The following is a 16,564-nucleotide window of genomic DNA, read 5'->3' on the forward strand; positions in this document are numbered from 1 at the left end:
TCTCTTTCTAGACACAGGAGAATCTCTTCTAAGTGCAGACATAGAACTTCAATGGACAACAGGTTTTTTTGTCTGTTTAGCTAAGTTTGCTATCTTTAAATAACAGATGTAAGAAGATAATGTACCAAGGCACAGTGAACACAACTCATGTAATTGCACCATTAATGGCTCTCCCTGTTGTTTTTCACATCAGCTTTTAATTCTTATAAGGATATTATTCCTTGTTCCAAGTTCTTACATCAAAGAAATAAAACAGCCATGAAATTCTCCGTTCAATGTGGAGGATGTATTTTTAGGAAGTGTCCCCTAAACTATTTACCTTTCCAAGGTTTTGCTTACTTGGGCAGAGCAGTCGAGCTGAAATGTTGCATAAAGCAGAGAAGTCTTTCCCTCAGCCTAAGGAGAGATTATCATTAAAGAAGAGCAGAGCTGAGGTCACTGCAAGTCATCAAGACCCAGTTCCCCTCTCGCCTGCTGATTCAACCCTTGGGCCAACGTTCCTCACCCTGTGCCTCAAACCAGACATGCAAGCTCGTGGCGGGGGGGACAGAGCCTGAGATGAGGTGGGGTCTGGCACTGGTCTCTCTCCAAACCCAGTGAGAGGCGAATCTGGCCCCGGGGCAGCTGGCAAAGCCACAGGCACATCCCGGGGCAGACAGCAGGGACTGACTCCGTGCTCCTGCCAGCCAGCACTCTGCACAGGGTGCTACCTGCAGCTAACACGAAGAGGAAGGCCTCCCAAAGCCCTCCAGAACCCAACAGAAAACCAGCTGGTGTTTTGAAAGCTGCTGAGCATCTCTGAGAGCAAGTCTTTTCCTTAGGAACCTTGCACAAATCCCAAGCATCCCAAGGAAACTCTGCTTGCTCTTGCCCTGGGTAAAGGGGAGCTCATTCCCTACCTAGGGTGAAGTGACTTCTAGCTTGACTTCTTCCAGCCTCTGGTATTTAATGTTCTTCCTCTGGGTGTTTTTATGTCTCAAGTCTGCAATTACTGGGGGCCTTTTTCAATCCTTTTCCAGTCGACTGTTACACAAATGTTACTGAGAAATAAGTACATGGCTAGTCACACTTAAGAGTTCTCAAAACAAGAGAGATTCAGCCAGCCAAGGTGTTTGAATCTTTCAAAATTTCTATGGGATCCTGCTATCTGATGAGACAAATTTTAGTAATTACTGCTATCTTGAAAAAGATAATTGAAACCCACAGGATCTTTTTTTATAGGTGATTTCAGTATAACAAACTTTTCATTTTAAAAATCTATGGCTCCTTAGTGAATTGTTCTGAAGTGACCTCTCTCCCTTCATGACTCACGGGTCACGGAAGATCATTTGATTTGAAATGTGTCTCCCACAGAGTTGTCTGTCTTGCCAGAAAACAAATTAAAGTAAACAAGAGTTAGCAATCTGGGTATTTACACTGATAGCACTCCTGTTAATAGTATGTAACCTTTTTATTATTTAATTCTAAGGTTATTAGGAGGCAATCACTGCTTTTACCACCAAGAACCCCTATATGCAGCTAAACATAATTCTGATCAAGCCTCATCTGTATGTTCTTTAACTGTGTGGAGCTGGTGGTATAGATGAGAGGAGATAATAGAACCATAGAATCATAGAATAATTTGGGTTGGAAGGTCATCTAGTCCAATTCCCTGCAATGAGCAGGAGCATCAGAAGATCATGGTCCAATCTTCAGCCTGTTGACTTTCAGATAGAGCACGCTGTGCAGTTCATAAATGGAAAATACCTATTAGTGGTGCCACAGCTCTCTGTTTAGACCAAGGTCATGAACAAATTGGAGCACACTATCGTCAGCTAAGCAATAGTTATCTCTAAAATGTATTTCATGCTTTCAGTAAAATTATCCCATTATTTTTCCTCTTTTTGCTTCCTCTTTTATTTCATCAGAAACTTGCATAAGAGGTCTCATAATAGAAATACCAGTTTATCCTGATATTCCTACAGTAAGATAAAAAAAAATTGAAGAAGAATTTAAAAATCTATTCTCAAAACCACTGTTGACATGTTGCCATGTTGAAGAGTGGCTGCCTGAACTCAGCTCTGTTACAACAGCTATGGCCAGCATGGTTTCAGAATTGTAAAACCGTCTTGTTTTCTGACATGGTGCCATGTTTCATTAGTAAGGTCACCATGTTGCTTCCAAGAGCTCCATGATCAGTAAAGACTTCTTTTAGCCTGAAAAAACTCTATAACATTGTCACTGCTTAGTTTCAATCTGCTCACCCAAAATGCTCACCCTCCTTCTGCTGGATTATGAGCCACGTGGTCTCACTCAGCAGGCTGAGCCTTGCTCCTCATCCCCAAATCGCTGTTCAGAGGCATTTGACTGGCCCGGTGTCCAGCTCATCTGGGTCCAAAAAAATCTGAACATTCAATCACCCTGGTGTGCCTAATCTATGTTATGCTTATGTGTTCCTTAGAGTTATCCCTCGCTCTTACTCACCCTATACAGGACAACCACAAGCATAGAGTTATCCCCTGGGAGTGTGGGAGAGACTGAACTCACTAACTTCCTCAGGGACTGCAACCCCAAACTGAAAATGAATCTCCCCTCAACTAAGAGAGCACTTTGGCTGTAAGGGCACTGTCGGGAAGTCATGCAAATCATCCTTTTGAGTCTGTTACTTTTTTTTTTTTTGAGAAAACATGCTACAAATTCCCTGAGAAAAATGCCTGAGCTGTCCTAATGCTTAGGGTGCCCACCTGGAGGCTGAGGTCGTGGCTCCTCTTCTGCCCATACCTCTTCATGCATTTTAAATAGTAAGTATATAATGTGAAATACTCACACAGCCCACAGCAGAGGCTACCAGCCTGGGTCTGCCCAATATATTTCTAATTGCTCTTACGGTTTTAGTATTATTTTTCTTTGTTTTCCTGTCTTAATACAAGTCCTGCTTTTAGGAGAGGCAGCAGAAAGAATTGCCCTGGTATAACCTTGTGGTGTTTGTGACCCTGGCAGGGCAGATGAGTATTGATTGCTGAAGTATTTGTTTACATTAGCTGAGGCATAGTGCCACAGACCTTGTACTTTCTTTTCTCCCCTCACTTGTAACCCCATTAATAGGGGTTTAACTGAGGATAGAAAATTAGCAGTTACAGCAGTAAACAAAAATACTTGTATATAGCCCAATATATATTGAAAAGAAAAAAAAAAGGAAATCCATATCCAAGCTATTCAAACAGTTCATCTGTGTGCTTTTTGTCACAAGGTGGAAGCATACTTACAGGCTTATACTGGATCTTTTCATCTGTATAACATGAGGTCAACATGAAAAAGAAGCGTCCCCTGCAGATATGCTTTATCATCCTCAGGTTACAGGAGTCCAGAGCTGAGCAGGAAGGGCAGTTTGCTGTGGGAGCTCAGCACATCACTCCTGATGTCCAGAGCTACCGAGAGAACCCTTGGGGGGCTCGGGAGTCTTGGAATATTGCCAAAAGTACTTGGTGGCTTGATTTTGATCCATCTAGAGATGTGCCACCGATGTATGAGGAAATGGAACCTGCGAGAATCACTCGGGTGTAAATGGTGAAGGGAAGATATCATTATAGGGTGAATCACAGATTTTGGGGTTTTGGTACAGGGGGGTTGTAGAGACAAGATGGAGGAATCAGGGTGTGCCACCAGGCTCTTCTTTCTTCTTCCTGTCTTCCATCTTCTGGGGTGGTGTTGGCATTTGGGGATTGGTCTGGGATGAGGGTGTAGTTAGTGACGAAGATGATAGGTATTGGGGACAAAAGGTAAATATGATATACGTAGTTTTTGTTATAAAAGATGCGGCCGCCTTGGGGGTGGGCAGAGTGCCTGTGGCTGCCGTGCTGGTCAGATCCTTCAGGCAGGGAAAGGACTTTTTAGATAAGAAATAATAAACAACTCTGAAGACCGAAAAAACCTAGCGTCCAGTCTCATCCTTTGAAGCCCAGCGTGCAAGAGCCTTCCTGAGCGTCTGTGGGGGCAGAGACAGACAGCCGACCCCATAGTTTGCCTCTGTTCTATACACTGTATCAATCTACAGGTTATGTGGTCCAGCCATCCATAGAGAGCTGCTACCCCAGCAAGAGAGGACTGGCTCAGGCTGAGTGGTGAGGACCATGGTGCCACAGGAGTTTGGGCAGGAGCTCTTGAGCCACCATTGCAGGGCCCTGTCTGGTGACAAGGCTGGTTTCCACCAGTTTGTGGCGATTCTGCACTTTAGTCAGCATTTTCTCCACAGTATTCAGAACTGGACTTTATGGGGCCATCCTATGATGTTTTTATCTTCCCCTGAGTTCTCTATTGTCAGTATTCCTTGGTGCGTGAGTCAGCTCAGGCAGGACACAGGAGCAACCACAAGAGCATGGATGAAATGGAGAGAAAATTTGGTTCTGTTGAAACCAAACCATGAGTTTTCTAGCTTTTACCCTTCGGATTCTCTCCCTGATCCTACTGCTGGGGGAGTGAATGAGTGGCTGTTTGGTGCTTGGTTCCTGTCTGGGTTTAAATCGTGATGCCAGAGGGGAGATTCCCAGAGCAGCACCCAGGCAGAGGTACACAGGCAGGGATGAGGCACCATGGAGTTTTGTGAGTGCTAAGGGATCAGCAAACCTTCTCTTTTCCCCTGCATAACAGGGATTCATGCAGGTGTAGTTTACTACTGTTTGATTGTTCTCACAGTAGGACAGAAATCTCACCCATGCTCAACAGGATGCCTCTAAATCTGTCTCAGGACTATGTTATCTGAACACAGGTGTTGTCCAGCACACGAGGCTAAACAACAACTGGTAAGATGTATGTGGTTTTTGACACCTCAGCTTGCAAGCCATTCAACCATGTTCACAATCTTCCTCACCAACCTGCCATTTTTCTCCCACTCTTGGGAAGCTGAAAGTCAGATCAGCTTGAGGAGCTACTGAATACTTCAATTTCTCATTGACCAAAGGAACTCACAAGAACCCCTTAAACCCCAGCCAGAAAAGTCTGGAGCAGTTGGTTTGAAAGAGACAATGGGATGTAAAAGAGGAATAATTTTTGAAGCAACCTAGAATTAGTGTAGCAGTTGTCTTATCTCTTTTCTGTTGTTGTTTTCCATGTTGAATTCCTTTTCTTCAAGGAAGTGTTTTTTTCTTAAAATATTGCATAGCCTTGCTGCCCTCAAAAACTGCTGTTTTAAGCAGGATTTATTTTTTAAAAAATGAGCAGATACTCTAATGATAAAAACATGTGCCAGGGCCCATGTCAGGCTTGCATTCACTCTCCAAATTAGGTTACATTGAATATGTTATAATTTATATGAATCATACAAAATATAATTGACAGAAGTGTGAAAACAAGCTGTACTGGATCCTGTCTTTACCAAGAGAACCAAAGTAATAATTCAACCCCTCTTGCATTATACATAATTGTTTACTATTATACATGGTGCAAGAAATCGGTGTTCTCCGTTCTCCTTTGGAAAGACAAAAAGATTAAATAAAATCACAAAGACAACACACAGGTAATAAACGTGTGTTGCACACAAAATAAAGTGTTATGCACATGCTGCATAATCTTTTTATTAACCTTTGAGTATTTAGCATGGTGGATAGTGAGAAGAGAAAAGAATAGATAATTTAAAGCAATTCTAGAATTCAATCAAAAATTCCTTATATAGGAAGAGTTCTATCACCAAGGCTGGATATCTTGCCAGAATGTGAAATTTGAAAATATCAACTAGCCCTGTATCTCACCTTCTCTCACAAGGCTTACTTTTGAGTTAAAGACAAAAGGTCAGATCATAAGTTCTTGGAAAAAAGCAGGATAAAAACAATGTTTTAAGTCCATTTGTTCTTTTAATCAACAAATTATAAGAAAGATCTCTCTTTCAGACCGAAGAAATTTCATTAAAAAATTGACTTTGTGACATACATACATACATACATACATCTGCCACTTGCAGCAGAAAAGGACAGGGATGTTAGAGAGAACAAAATTTTATTAACCCTGAAACTATTGTTCTTATGGACATGCCACCACTGAAAATAAAATGTGTGGGCATACTACTACCCACGGTAGCTTTAATGGAATTAGACTAGGAAGACCTAAGGAGGCTTATGGAAATATGTAGTTTAGGCAATGAGGATAAATGCAGCCAGAACCACTGGTGAATATGTGGTAGATATTTATTTATCTCCATTTTGGTGTTTGAGCTGGCTAGTTTAAAACTGGTTTGGGTGACTTTGGATAAGTGCACAAACCTTTGATAATGTTAAGATGGTAAAACAACACACAGTCTAGAGATGCATTTGGTTCAGCCAATATAATTTATTTTAACACAGTTAGCACTTTCTAAAAATAAGTATCTTACAAAGAATATGATACAAGTTTTGCAGTTTCACTTGAACGTGAATATTTCTGTAGGTTTTTTCCAAGTCTTCTTCCAGTTTTTCATAAAACCATAAATGTAATTCCCCAGGAAACTCTCCCCTCCCCACTGTGAATCTGCCTTTACACAACAAAAACTTTATTTTACCTGTGAGGAGGCCCAGCCCCCATTTCAATTATAGAATTATAGCCCCAACATTTCAATTATAGAAAAGAATATATTTTAGCTGTAGCAAAATTTTGAAATTATTACGAATTAGCTCATGAAATTCTACCTGTGGGAAAGTATTTGTTGACAGAAAAAAACCCCAGCTGCTGTACACACACAATGGAAAATCTTAACTTGCCTTTCAAAATGGTTGGTAAAAAGGGAGAGATTTGCATCAAAAGAGAGAATTAAACCCACTGCACACTGGTACCCCACTAGTGCACATTTTTCATTAAAATGGTGAATTAGCATCTTCACATAGATTTTCCGCCAAGACTTGAAGCATTTCATTTGCATATATACATAAAATGTATATAAAGCATAAGTTATACAGTGTATTTAGTACTGTTAGTATATACAGTGTATTTATGTACTACTAGTACATAGTGTATATGCATAATACAAAACATATATTCATAAGCATTTCAGCCTGTACCTGAAATCAATGTCATTGGATGGCTGCAAAATACCCAGTCCTGCACGGGATTGATCTAGAGAGGGACACTTCACATTACCGTCCACAAGCTCTATCTCAAAATATGAAAAAATCAGAGCCAAAAATTGTTTAATCTCATGGACAGCAAACAACCTGCCCGGGCACTTGGCAATGCCTGTCCCAAAAGGCATGTAGTAATGCTTCAGCTTCCGACCGTTCCGGTAGAAGTCGGTCTTCTCCTCTCCCTTCTCGTTCAGGAAGCGATCGTATTTGAATGTCTGCAATTAAACACACAAAAGACTTCCTTGGTGTTTGGATGCCTCCAAAAGCCAGAGAAAGTTGCTAAGACACAAAATGCAGGCTGGGAAAGGGATGTCTCCAGCAATAAGCATCATACAGTACCACCAGCCCCCATGGTGCTGTTTTAGAAAGAGTAGCCTCTGACAAGTTCTGTTATGTGGGACAGGATCCCAGGTTCTTTGCTGATAACTCCCCTTTTCCTTCCTGACCTCTAAAAATAAGGTTTGTAACCTATGTTCTTGTTCATGCAGCAGAAGGAGAACTGGAAGAATTCTAAGTCTCTGCCTTTGGGAAACTATTATCCTTATCCTTCTTCAAACACCCTCCTCACTAAGGAAGGCAGTAAGTAGAGGGCTGTCTGAGGCTGGTAGCACATCTTTTGGTTACACTAAAACATGTTTTTCAGGTAGTTCTTTCACTGCCTTTATTTTTTTTTGTTTCCTGTTATCACATCTTCAGGTGTAAGAATGTTGTCCAGGGTACAACCAGGGTAGATAACCAGCCATAGGGCATCTCAATAAATGCTGTATCCAAAGGCCTGTTGACTCCTGCCAGAGCACCAAGTTTAATGCAATCTGGAAAAAATGCTTACCAAGGGATCAGCATAGATTTCTGGATCGAAATGCAGCAGCTGAGGATAAAGAGCTACAATGTCATCTTTGCGAATGTTGTAAAAGTCGTTCTCCAAGTGCAAAGTGAAATCCTCCTTGGCCACTCGGAAAGTCATGGATGCACTGGAGAGCCTCATCGCCTCCTTGATGATGCTGTCTGTTGGGAGAGGACAAGGAATGATTGCCATGGAAACAGTGTATTCACATACTGGGGGCAGGTCATGGATATTGAACTGTTTCCGTGCCATTATCAAACCCTGAATTTATTAGAAAAAATATTTTAATATTAACTTTCTAAATGCCTAAGAAAGTATTTCTCATTTCTTTTTAGCATGTCTATCCCTTCTGCAGATACCACTGAGAGCCTAATCTGCTCTCCCCACAAAAAATGCTTATAATGGATGAACAGAATGTTCCAAAGTGAGACATATTTTCACTCTGAGATAAAGACCAAACCAGTGAAAACTGAAAACATAACAAGAAAAAGAAACAGTGCAGTAAGCAGAATTTTCTGAAGCGTTAAGAGGTCCTGTACAGAAACCCATACTCAGAAGAAAAGTAATATGGGAATTTTTTGTTTCAATATTAGATGATTTTTTTAAAGTAACAGTAGTTAAAGAGCAACATTATCAAAACTCTCTGTACCTTCTGAAAAATGTGCTTATAATTTGAAAAATATTGAGAGGAAATAGAAGTAATAGTATTAGAAAACATTGCTTCACATGATAAGAATAGGGATTTAAGTTTTGGCAACACCTTTTTATTTGATTTAAAGACATAATCAAACAAAATATTGTTAAAAATTATCCATGGGTCTATGTTATGTAGCGGTGTAGGATTATTGAGACATGCATTACCCATTAAAAAGTGCTCTTCATGTGAATTTTGATACTCTCAGTACCACCTGGGACATTGGGAAGCCTGATTGTGTTGGCTATTGCTGAGGAAGATACAGTTTCCTGTTCTACTGTTTCTTTCCTAATTCCAAAGGAATTCTATAGCAAGCATTTATATGGTAATAAAAAGAAGATCATGGAAATTGTAGTGTGATTTCTGCATAAAATAATCCTGCATAAAATAGTCATACCTAGTATTGGCATATTATCCAGCTGTTTTCGGTTCAAGGAAATATTTTTGCCATCTAAGCTGATACTCTCTTCAGCACTTTCCAAAACACTTTGCACTTCTTTGGTAGCAGCTGTCATTGCTTCTGGACTCCTAAGATCAAAAGACCAAAGGTATAACATAAATTTAAAAATTCTTTAAGAAGTGGTTTTGCTATTAACTTTCTTCCTGACCAAAATTTATTTTGTTGACCAACAACTACAACCTTCTAAAATAAAACTGTTGCAGCAAAATGCTGCAGTTCCATTTTTTCATGTCTTGGCAAAGGCATGATAACTTCAAAGGAAAAAAAAAAGGAAAAGAAAGGAATCCCAAGAATTTGATTTTGTCTGCAATGACAAGTGGGACAGAACTGATGTGCGTAATTCAGGTAATAAACAGGACCGGCACTAAAAAGCAATGCCAAAAATAAGAAAAACACCAGCCAGTTGTAGATTAGGAAATAGCCTCACTGCAGGTAGAAAGTTTAGGGACAGGATTATAGATCAGTTTTATAACATCATTTATTCTGGCTCATGTGACAATATTGCGTCTAGCTGAAAAGAATCTTCCTAATACTAAGAGCCCACATAGTACCCTTCACCATCTACCCTTTCTTTCAGACATGGACTATATGAGCTTTGGTGAAATATATAGACACAATAAAAGAGGGAACAATTGTGTCTTCACGAAGGCACAATCAGGGTGTTAAAAGACTCCAAGTCCAGGAAATCTAAAGCAAATGCATTCTTGGAGCAAAAAATAGTAAATAACCTCAAAACTTTGCATTGGCAAGGACATATGAAAGGTTAAAGCATTAGGAATTTACACATACTTCAGAGTTACTTATGCTAAAGCAGATAATCCAGAAAGCCCCACTCTAAAATGGACATTTGATAGTATTATCTGAACTGTTCACTTGTCTCACAAGTAGCAAGCTCAGGAGGTGCAATCTACAGTAGAGCTTCAGTGGGATCTATCAACATATAAATTATTTTCTATTAAGTATCTGTGAAAACAATAATAAAGTAAAACCTCATTTTGCCTGCTCTACTGAGATGGTTTAAAAATGTCTAGTTATATTTGTAGCCTTTAATACAATTAATGTTTTGACTGTAACTAGCACTTTTAATGTCATATCAGCAAGATTTACCCCAAAGCTTTCTTGAGAAAGTGTAGCATTGCCCTGGAGTGCTGTTTCTTAAAAAAAAAAGGCTTCTAAAGAACTTCTCTGTGCTACCACCACTTGTTCTCAGATGGGTGAAGGGCTTTTCTGTGGAAGTCCTGAACAACACAGCACTTCTGTTGCAAACAGTAAGTTTGTTATCACTGATGAGGTATCAAGGAGTGGAACTGGCCTGTACTAATGAATTAGTTTCTGAAAGATAAATATTTTTCTTGTTTGGGAGCAACAAGTATTGGGACTTACTTAAGAAGATAGAACAAGGTCCAAAAGGTGGCTGGAATGGTGTTTGCTTGAGAGGCCCAGAGCACTGCCACGTGGGTCTTGGCTTTCTCCATGTCATCGAAGGTTGACAGGGTGTCGTTCAGGAACATGCGGAGGGTGACAAGCTCAGAGAGGTTGTCCCTTTTCAGGAGGTTCTTGTGCAGGAGTGCCTCTCCCAGCCTCTCACGTGCGCTGTGGGCACTCTTGAAGAGGTGGATGGGCAGCCCTGCCACGAGGGCTGGGAAAATCTTATCGAATTCCTTGAAGTTTTCAAGGGCATTTAGGATATGAGCTCTCTCAGTTTCTTGCTTTGATGATAGGTTTTTATCATTATTTGAATTAAATTCTTTACCAAAAAGTGTTAAAAAGCCAGACTCAAACATCACTTGGCAACAGAAGGTATAAAGTCCTTCTGTCACCCAGGTATTAGACTGAAGCTTAGGTGCTCTTGACTGCAGCATGACATACTGTAGGTTTTCCATCATTGCTTCAATGAGGGCATCTAGGGCATTGCCTTGAAGGGTTCTAATGAAAGTCTGATGAAAATTTTCAGTGGTGTTTCCCTCCTCTGGGTCAATGCTACCATGCCCAAAAGCCTGTCACAAAATAAATTGTATGCATGATAAGTAAGGCCTGTCATTACATGGATGATAAAATCTAACAGAAACAAAAGCCAAAGTATAACTTCATAGCTTTCTAGAGGGAAGGATAATAATGCAATAAAAGAATGTACAGTCTTAGAATAATGTATAGTCTTAGAGCAATCCAAATCACTGCAAATTTCTTTTCCATTTAGGTAGAGGAAAGAAAAAGACCTCAATATTTTAAACCAGTAAAAGTGCAGAAATGTGAAACCGATCCATAAGTATCCAAACACATCGTTATGTTTACAGGAATTAACTGGGTATGTCAGAAGATACTTTGCATGTTAGATATTAAAACCAGGAATACCTTGGCAGAAGTAGCAAAATGGAATTTTTTCCAGTCCAAGTGTTTTCCCTGGCGCATCAATGCATGGTATGAAAAAGGGTCAGTGAGGAAATGAATGTATTTCCCTGCTACATGGCAAGTGAAGATGTGGCCATGCTTCTTCTGCTTTTCTTTGAGGAATTCAAGGGGGTTGGCACCAAACTTCAAGGCACAGCCCAGGTATGGAAGGAACCCGTTTTCAAGAGGTGGCTCACCTTGCCGCCTACAAAACACAAAACAAAAGCTCAGTTTAAAATCATACATAAAGATCTCTTCTCCAGGACTATCAGGTATGTAATATACTGATGTTAGGCCTTCTGTAATGTGAAAAAAAATTAAGGAAAAAATCCCAAATAAGGAGTTTATTTACAAATATTTTTCTCCCTTTTAAGAGCTAAGCTATGTAAGAAAGAACAATTTTAACTATTAATAGACATAATAAAACTTATAATAAAACAGTTTGATTATGTCATATTTCTTTTCCCTGGATCAGATGTATATGTTTCACCTGTTCAAATGCAAAATTATTACCATTAGCTAACACACAGCTATGAAATTGTCACATTAATAAATATATTATCTTAGATAACATATTTGTCTTAGATATTATCTAAGACAATTTTTGGGCAATTTTATCCACAATTTCATTTGAATACCAAGCAAAGAAACTTTTTAGCATAGAAAAGTTGTTATTACTGGCATATCCCATTAATAGACCAGATCTTTCTAAAAATATGGGAATTTTGCTATGATCCTCAGTAAGCATAAGATCTAGTGTTTCAGACAACGTGTCATCAAGCACATGCTGATTAATTAAGCAGATACTTAAAGCAAAGCATATGTTTAAATTATTTTCTTTTTTGAGTAGAAAGAGCTTTCCTGTATAAGGGCATTATGACTGCTGAAATAACTTTCACATAATACTTCAACTTTTGCAGTAAATGAAGTTAATTATTTTCACCTTTTTTTAAAATGAAACTTTTTAAAATAAAACTAGAAAATGACTGTGGAAATTAAAAAATAAGAAGAGTTAAGCAAACTACTCACTCCTTATATAAATGTGTCAGCAGGATAAATGCTTTTAAGGAATATACCTCATACATAAATATTACCTGTATTAAATTATACAGGTAATAATATAATTATACATTATATCTGTGTTACTAGATATAATGTAAAAATATTTGTAAGTAGGTATTAAACAATAATTGCATATAAGTAGGTATTCACTGTGATTACAATACAGGTGAAATTACAGCCCCAAACTCTAGGCAATCAGGACATACATATTAATATTTTAACTACCTCACTGATGCATAGATTTGTATCTACAGCTACTTCTAGGCATCATACATACATACATACAACAATACATTATTGTTGCAGAGTTCATACACAAAAATTGTATTGGAACATAAATCTCTTGAAAGACCAAACTACATCATTGTCTACGCTGTCCTGCATATGTCTGACCACACTTCTCTTAGTGATGTACACAGGATATTTGACAAAAATAAAGGCCGGGCACACTGAGATGCTTTTACAGAGAGAGTCCTTACCTTCTCCTCCTCCCTAGAAGAAACCAAGACACACAACAAAGTATTACTGTCACTCCCAAGATCCAGGATGCTAGGAACATTTCTGGTAATGTCCGAAAGCTTCCAAGTGGAAAATGGGTAACTACCAGGATGACAGGAGAGGTGACTGAGAATGAAACAGAAGACAGGTCACAATTTATATACAGTGGGTACACTACTGTATCTAATGGCACTGAGTCAACCTAGCAAGCTATTGATTAACCATTTCTGGAGAGAGCTTGTTCCCTCTCTGCTCTGTCACCTTTCTGCAGAGAGCTTCGCCGGATTGATGCAGACAGTTGCAGATCTGGCCTTGAGTTAATGTCACGTAGCAGTAGCAGTTCCAAAGTAACCAAACAGCTGTAATAGTTGATAATTTGAAGGTTAGCCAAGTGTATTTTGATGAATCCTGCATATTTACCAATTGCAGTTTATAGTTCAAGTTTAGCAATATATGAAATGGTTACTGACCGGTGTCCAGGAGATTCAGACTGTGCTAACTGGTGGCTGCAGCCCGTGCTGCCCTTCAGCTGCCAGCCTGTTCCCCCTCCCTTCTCCTTGTGGGCTGCCCTGGCTCTGGTGTGCCACTGCAAGAGGGAACGGCGGGGTTCAGCTGTTGGGCAAAGGGATGGCTGCGGAGGTGGACTTACTTCCTCTAACAACATTTGTCTGGAAGAAAGGGTAAAAGGAGTCTTCCACAGAATCATAGAGTGAATCATAGAAGAAAACAAAAGTAGATCTAGACAACCACACTGGTCTGGGTTTTTTTTTCCTTGGACCACCTTTTATTTTCCCACTAAACATTTTCTCCTTCCTGTTGTTGACTTAGGAGCATTCAAAGTTTGGCTTGCTCCTAGACCTGGCATCAAGCCATCAAGGAGGCAGTTCAGGTATAGTGATGTTTCATTAGTCATCAAGGCCTAATATATTTTTAAGAGAGAAATGGAAGGGTTTTTCAGACTCACTTTTGTACCAGTTTTTGTTGGTGCCCCTACAGCTGTGTGATAAAACAATAAAGATTTGGACAACTTGCTGTTGCTATTGAGCAACTACACTGAAGGCATTGACACTCAAATCTGGCAGGTGGAAATATTGTCCTGGCTTCAAACCAGGGCAGACAGTGAGACATGGGATAACTGTGCACATGTCATTACATTTGAGTCAATTTTTAAATACTATACTGAAGAAATAAACCTTATTAACAGCATCAAGGTTTGCCCCCACTTAATCTAAAAATCACTCCTTTTGCATGTCAGCTCCAGACCTCTAGCCCATTTTCATTTAAGCACAGGTGTTTCATTTATTTTCCTGTAAAAAGTTCTTTTCCATCAGCTGAATTTAGCTTGCTATTATATAATTGCTTTATAAAAACCTTGCTTTCCCATTTCCTGCCTGTTTGCATTATTGAAAAATTCAGTTCTGGGTGTCATCTTTGATTTCATCCTTTGACTTCTTCATCCTAAACAAGAATAATAATTTTATTATATTGGTGTTTATTCTTTTTGCATGTGCAGTTGAAACAACACTGAAAAAGAAAGAAGTTACTGTCAGTTTTGTGTCCAACACCCAGGAATAACATTTAACCAGCAATAGTTGCCTGTGTCCCCTCATCATATCTTGTGTAGCACGATGTAGAGCTGCCATCACAGTTGCCTCCTCCCTCTGTGCTTTGGGTTGTTGTGCTGCAAAGTGATGATAACATCATTTATAAATGGCATCCTGCTGCCAGCAAAGAGCAACAGTAACTTCTCTAAAGCTGCCCACCTTCTTTCACTTTCTGCTTCGTACATATATAATAGTTCGAAAAGTACAACCAGGTGTAGGCAGAGCACAGGAACTGCTTGGCAACTCACCTGAAATAATTGCTTTTTCTCTCAGGAAAGTCTTAAATAAGCCAATCTACAGTCCCAAAGCCAGCCTGTATTACAACAGGCTGCAGGCTGTGACTTATGTCCTTGTGATAAAGGCAAGCAGAAATCTTGTCTCCACCAAATTTAGCAGACAATAAGTGTGGATCTCCTTCCATTTATATCAGTGGGCATTAGGCTTTCCTGATTTTTTCAGCAGCACCAGTGGTGTGCCCTGATGTTCTGGGTGTGGTATTTTGGTGTTCTTCAGACAAATACACTATTTCCCACAGACAAAGCTCAGGCAGCTGCCAGAAGTATGTACAGCAGGGATTAAAGGCACCATGTCCTACAGATTGACAGATAGTACATTTTCTGCAACCCTATGTGTGTTGTGTATGAGCTTGGCTGTCTTGCCCCAGCCCAAGGGGATGACCCACAAGAGTTATGGGTACAGTCAGAAAAAACATACTGACCTGGCTCTGTGAAGAAAACTCCTTGTGTAAATGGTAAGAAGAATATTAATGTGAAAAACTGACACAACTTGGGCTCAAGACTCAACTCAGGCCAGTGACAGCATCAGGAATAAAGCACTGCATATGTTCAAATGTATAAGCCTTTGTCGCTGCAGGTTTGAGCATGGGTGCTCATCAAGAGCATCATTGCTGAGCAGCAATGTATCAAATATTAGTTAGAAAATGCAAAACCTTTTAAGAACTGTGATAGGACCTTTTGGTCAAGCCCGAATGAATAGCTAGAACCAGTTTAGAAAGAGCAGCTCAAGAGCACGTGGATGCAGGCAAAAGAGCATGCTGACATTTCACCCAGTGGAGCGCATTTAGCAGCCGCTTCCATGCAGCCTGGCTGCCCACACAGGCTCCGAGGGCAGCCGTGTCTGCACAAGGTCTGCTCGTGTCTTCAGGGCCAGGAACCATGGTGAGACTGATGCATGGTTAGATTGCACCACTTTCCCCCAAAGGGCACCCAGACACTTTTCACCCAGATACACCCACTGGCTATGGGCAGAGGCTGCCAGGAGCACTCTTATCTATCACCGCTGCTCTAGCCGGTGAAGTTGAGCAGTGCCCTCCATGGAGCCAATACTCTTCCCATAAAACAGCTCACTTCTGTGGTGATTCCTGAAGCCTAAGAGAAGCCTTTAGGTTCTGCTTCTCCAAAACTCCTCACTATTTAAACCTGAACTTCATCTCATATGCTGTAGCTACATGGCTTTCATTAGTCACAACTCACACATGGTATTTAAATTCATAGAAAATAATAGATGGACCAAGCTGAGGGGAATAATGTTTTTCAAGGGTTGCTGATGGCTTCAGAACCTGGGAGCACTTATGCACACAAGGGTGTGCTGGACTTAGGAGAGGCTGCTGATTACATTTGGCAGTAAATAGCAGATTTCCACACAGCCAACTCTATAACTTATTTATTCATGGGAAGTAAATAAGAGGTACACACTACAAAGAAAGGATTGGCTTTTTTTCTCAGGCACATGTTGTGAGAACTGGTTTGTTTTCTTTCATCAACAGATGAAAAACCCTGAAACCACACAAACCAAGCATTTTGCTCAGCAGTGGGAAGGCAGCCCTGCAGTTCATAGAACAGGAGCAGGCTGACATGCTACGGCCAGAAGATGCAACTGCAGCTATGAAACACTTCTGCAGCTGTGAAACTTGTAAAAGAAATCTCAGAA

At 40.1% G+C, this 16,564-nt stretch overlaps 1 protein-coding gene across 2 annotated transcripts; it reads right to left on the reverse strand.

Moving 5' to 3' along the window:
• Positions 1-6,277: 6,277 nt before the first annotated feature.
• On the reverse strand, positions 6,278-13,699 carry LOC132334818 (cytochrome P450 7A1). Of its 2 annotated transcripts, none has more exons than XM_059860993.1 (8): positions 13,481-13,699; positions 13,233-13,369; positions 12,992-13,136; positions 11,415-11,655; positions 10,446-11,059; positions 9,000-9,130; positions 7,894-8,069; positions 6,278-7,279 (listed from the first exon to the last, which is right to left on the reverse strand). In XM_059860993.1, the coding sequence occupies exons 1-8, from the start codon at positions 13,672-13,674 to the stop codon at positions 6,980-6,982; spliced, it is 1,938 nt and encodes a 645-aa protein (XP_059716976.1). In that variant the 5' UTR covers positions 13,675-13,699; the 3' UTR covers positions 6,278-6,979. The 2 variants fall into 2 exon arrangements, with proteins under 2 accessions (XP_059716976.1, XP_059716977.1); XM_059860994.1 differs by having other exon boundaries at positions 13,272-13,369; positions 13,481-13,690.
• Between the last annotated feature and the right edge of the window lie 2,865 nt (positions 13,700-16,564).

The sequence above is a fragment of the Haemorhous mexicanus genome, chromosome 1, assembly GCF_027477595.1.
Source record: "Haemorhous mexicanus isolate bHaeMex1 chromosome 1, bHaeMex1.pri, whole genome shotgun sequence".
NCBI lineage: Eukaryota > Metazoa > Chordata > Aves > Passeriformes > Fringillidae > Haemorhous > Haemorhous mexicanus.

Bases quoted from the DNA above. Each gene is read 5' to 3' on its own strand.
- LOC132334818 (XM_059860993.1), bottom strand. From the start codon at position 13,674: ATGTTGTTAGAGGAAGTAAGTCCACCTCCGCAGCCATCCCTTTGCCCA. The intron at 13,370-13,480 runs GTCAGTAACCAT...CAACTATTACAG, and splicing joins TCTGAATCTCCTGGACACCG to CTGTTTGGTTACTTTGGAAC. The intron at 7,280-7,893 runs GTAAGCATTTTT...GTTTAATTGCAG, and splicing joins AAATCTATGCTGATCCCTTG to ACATTCAAATACGATCGCTT.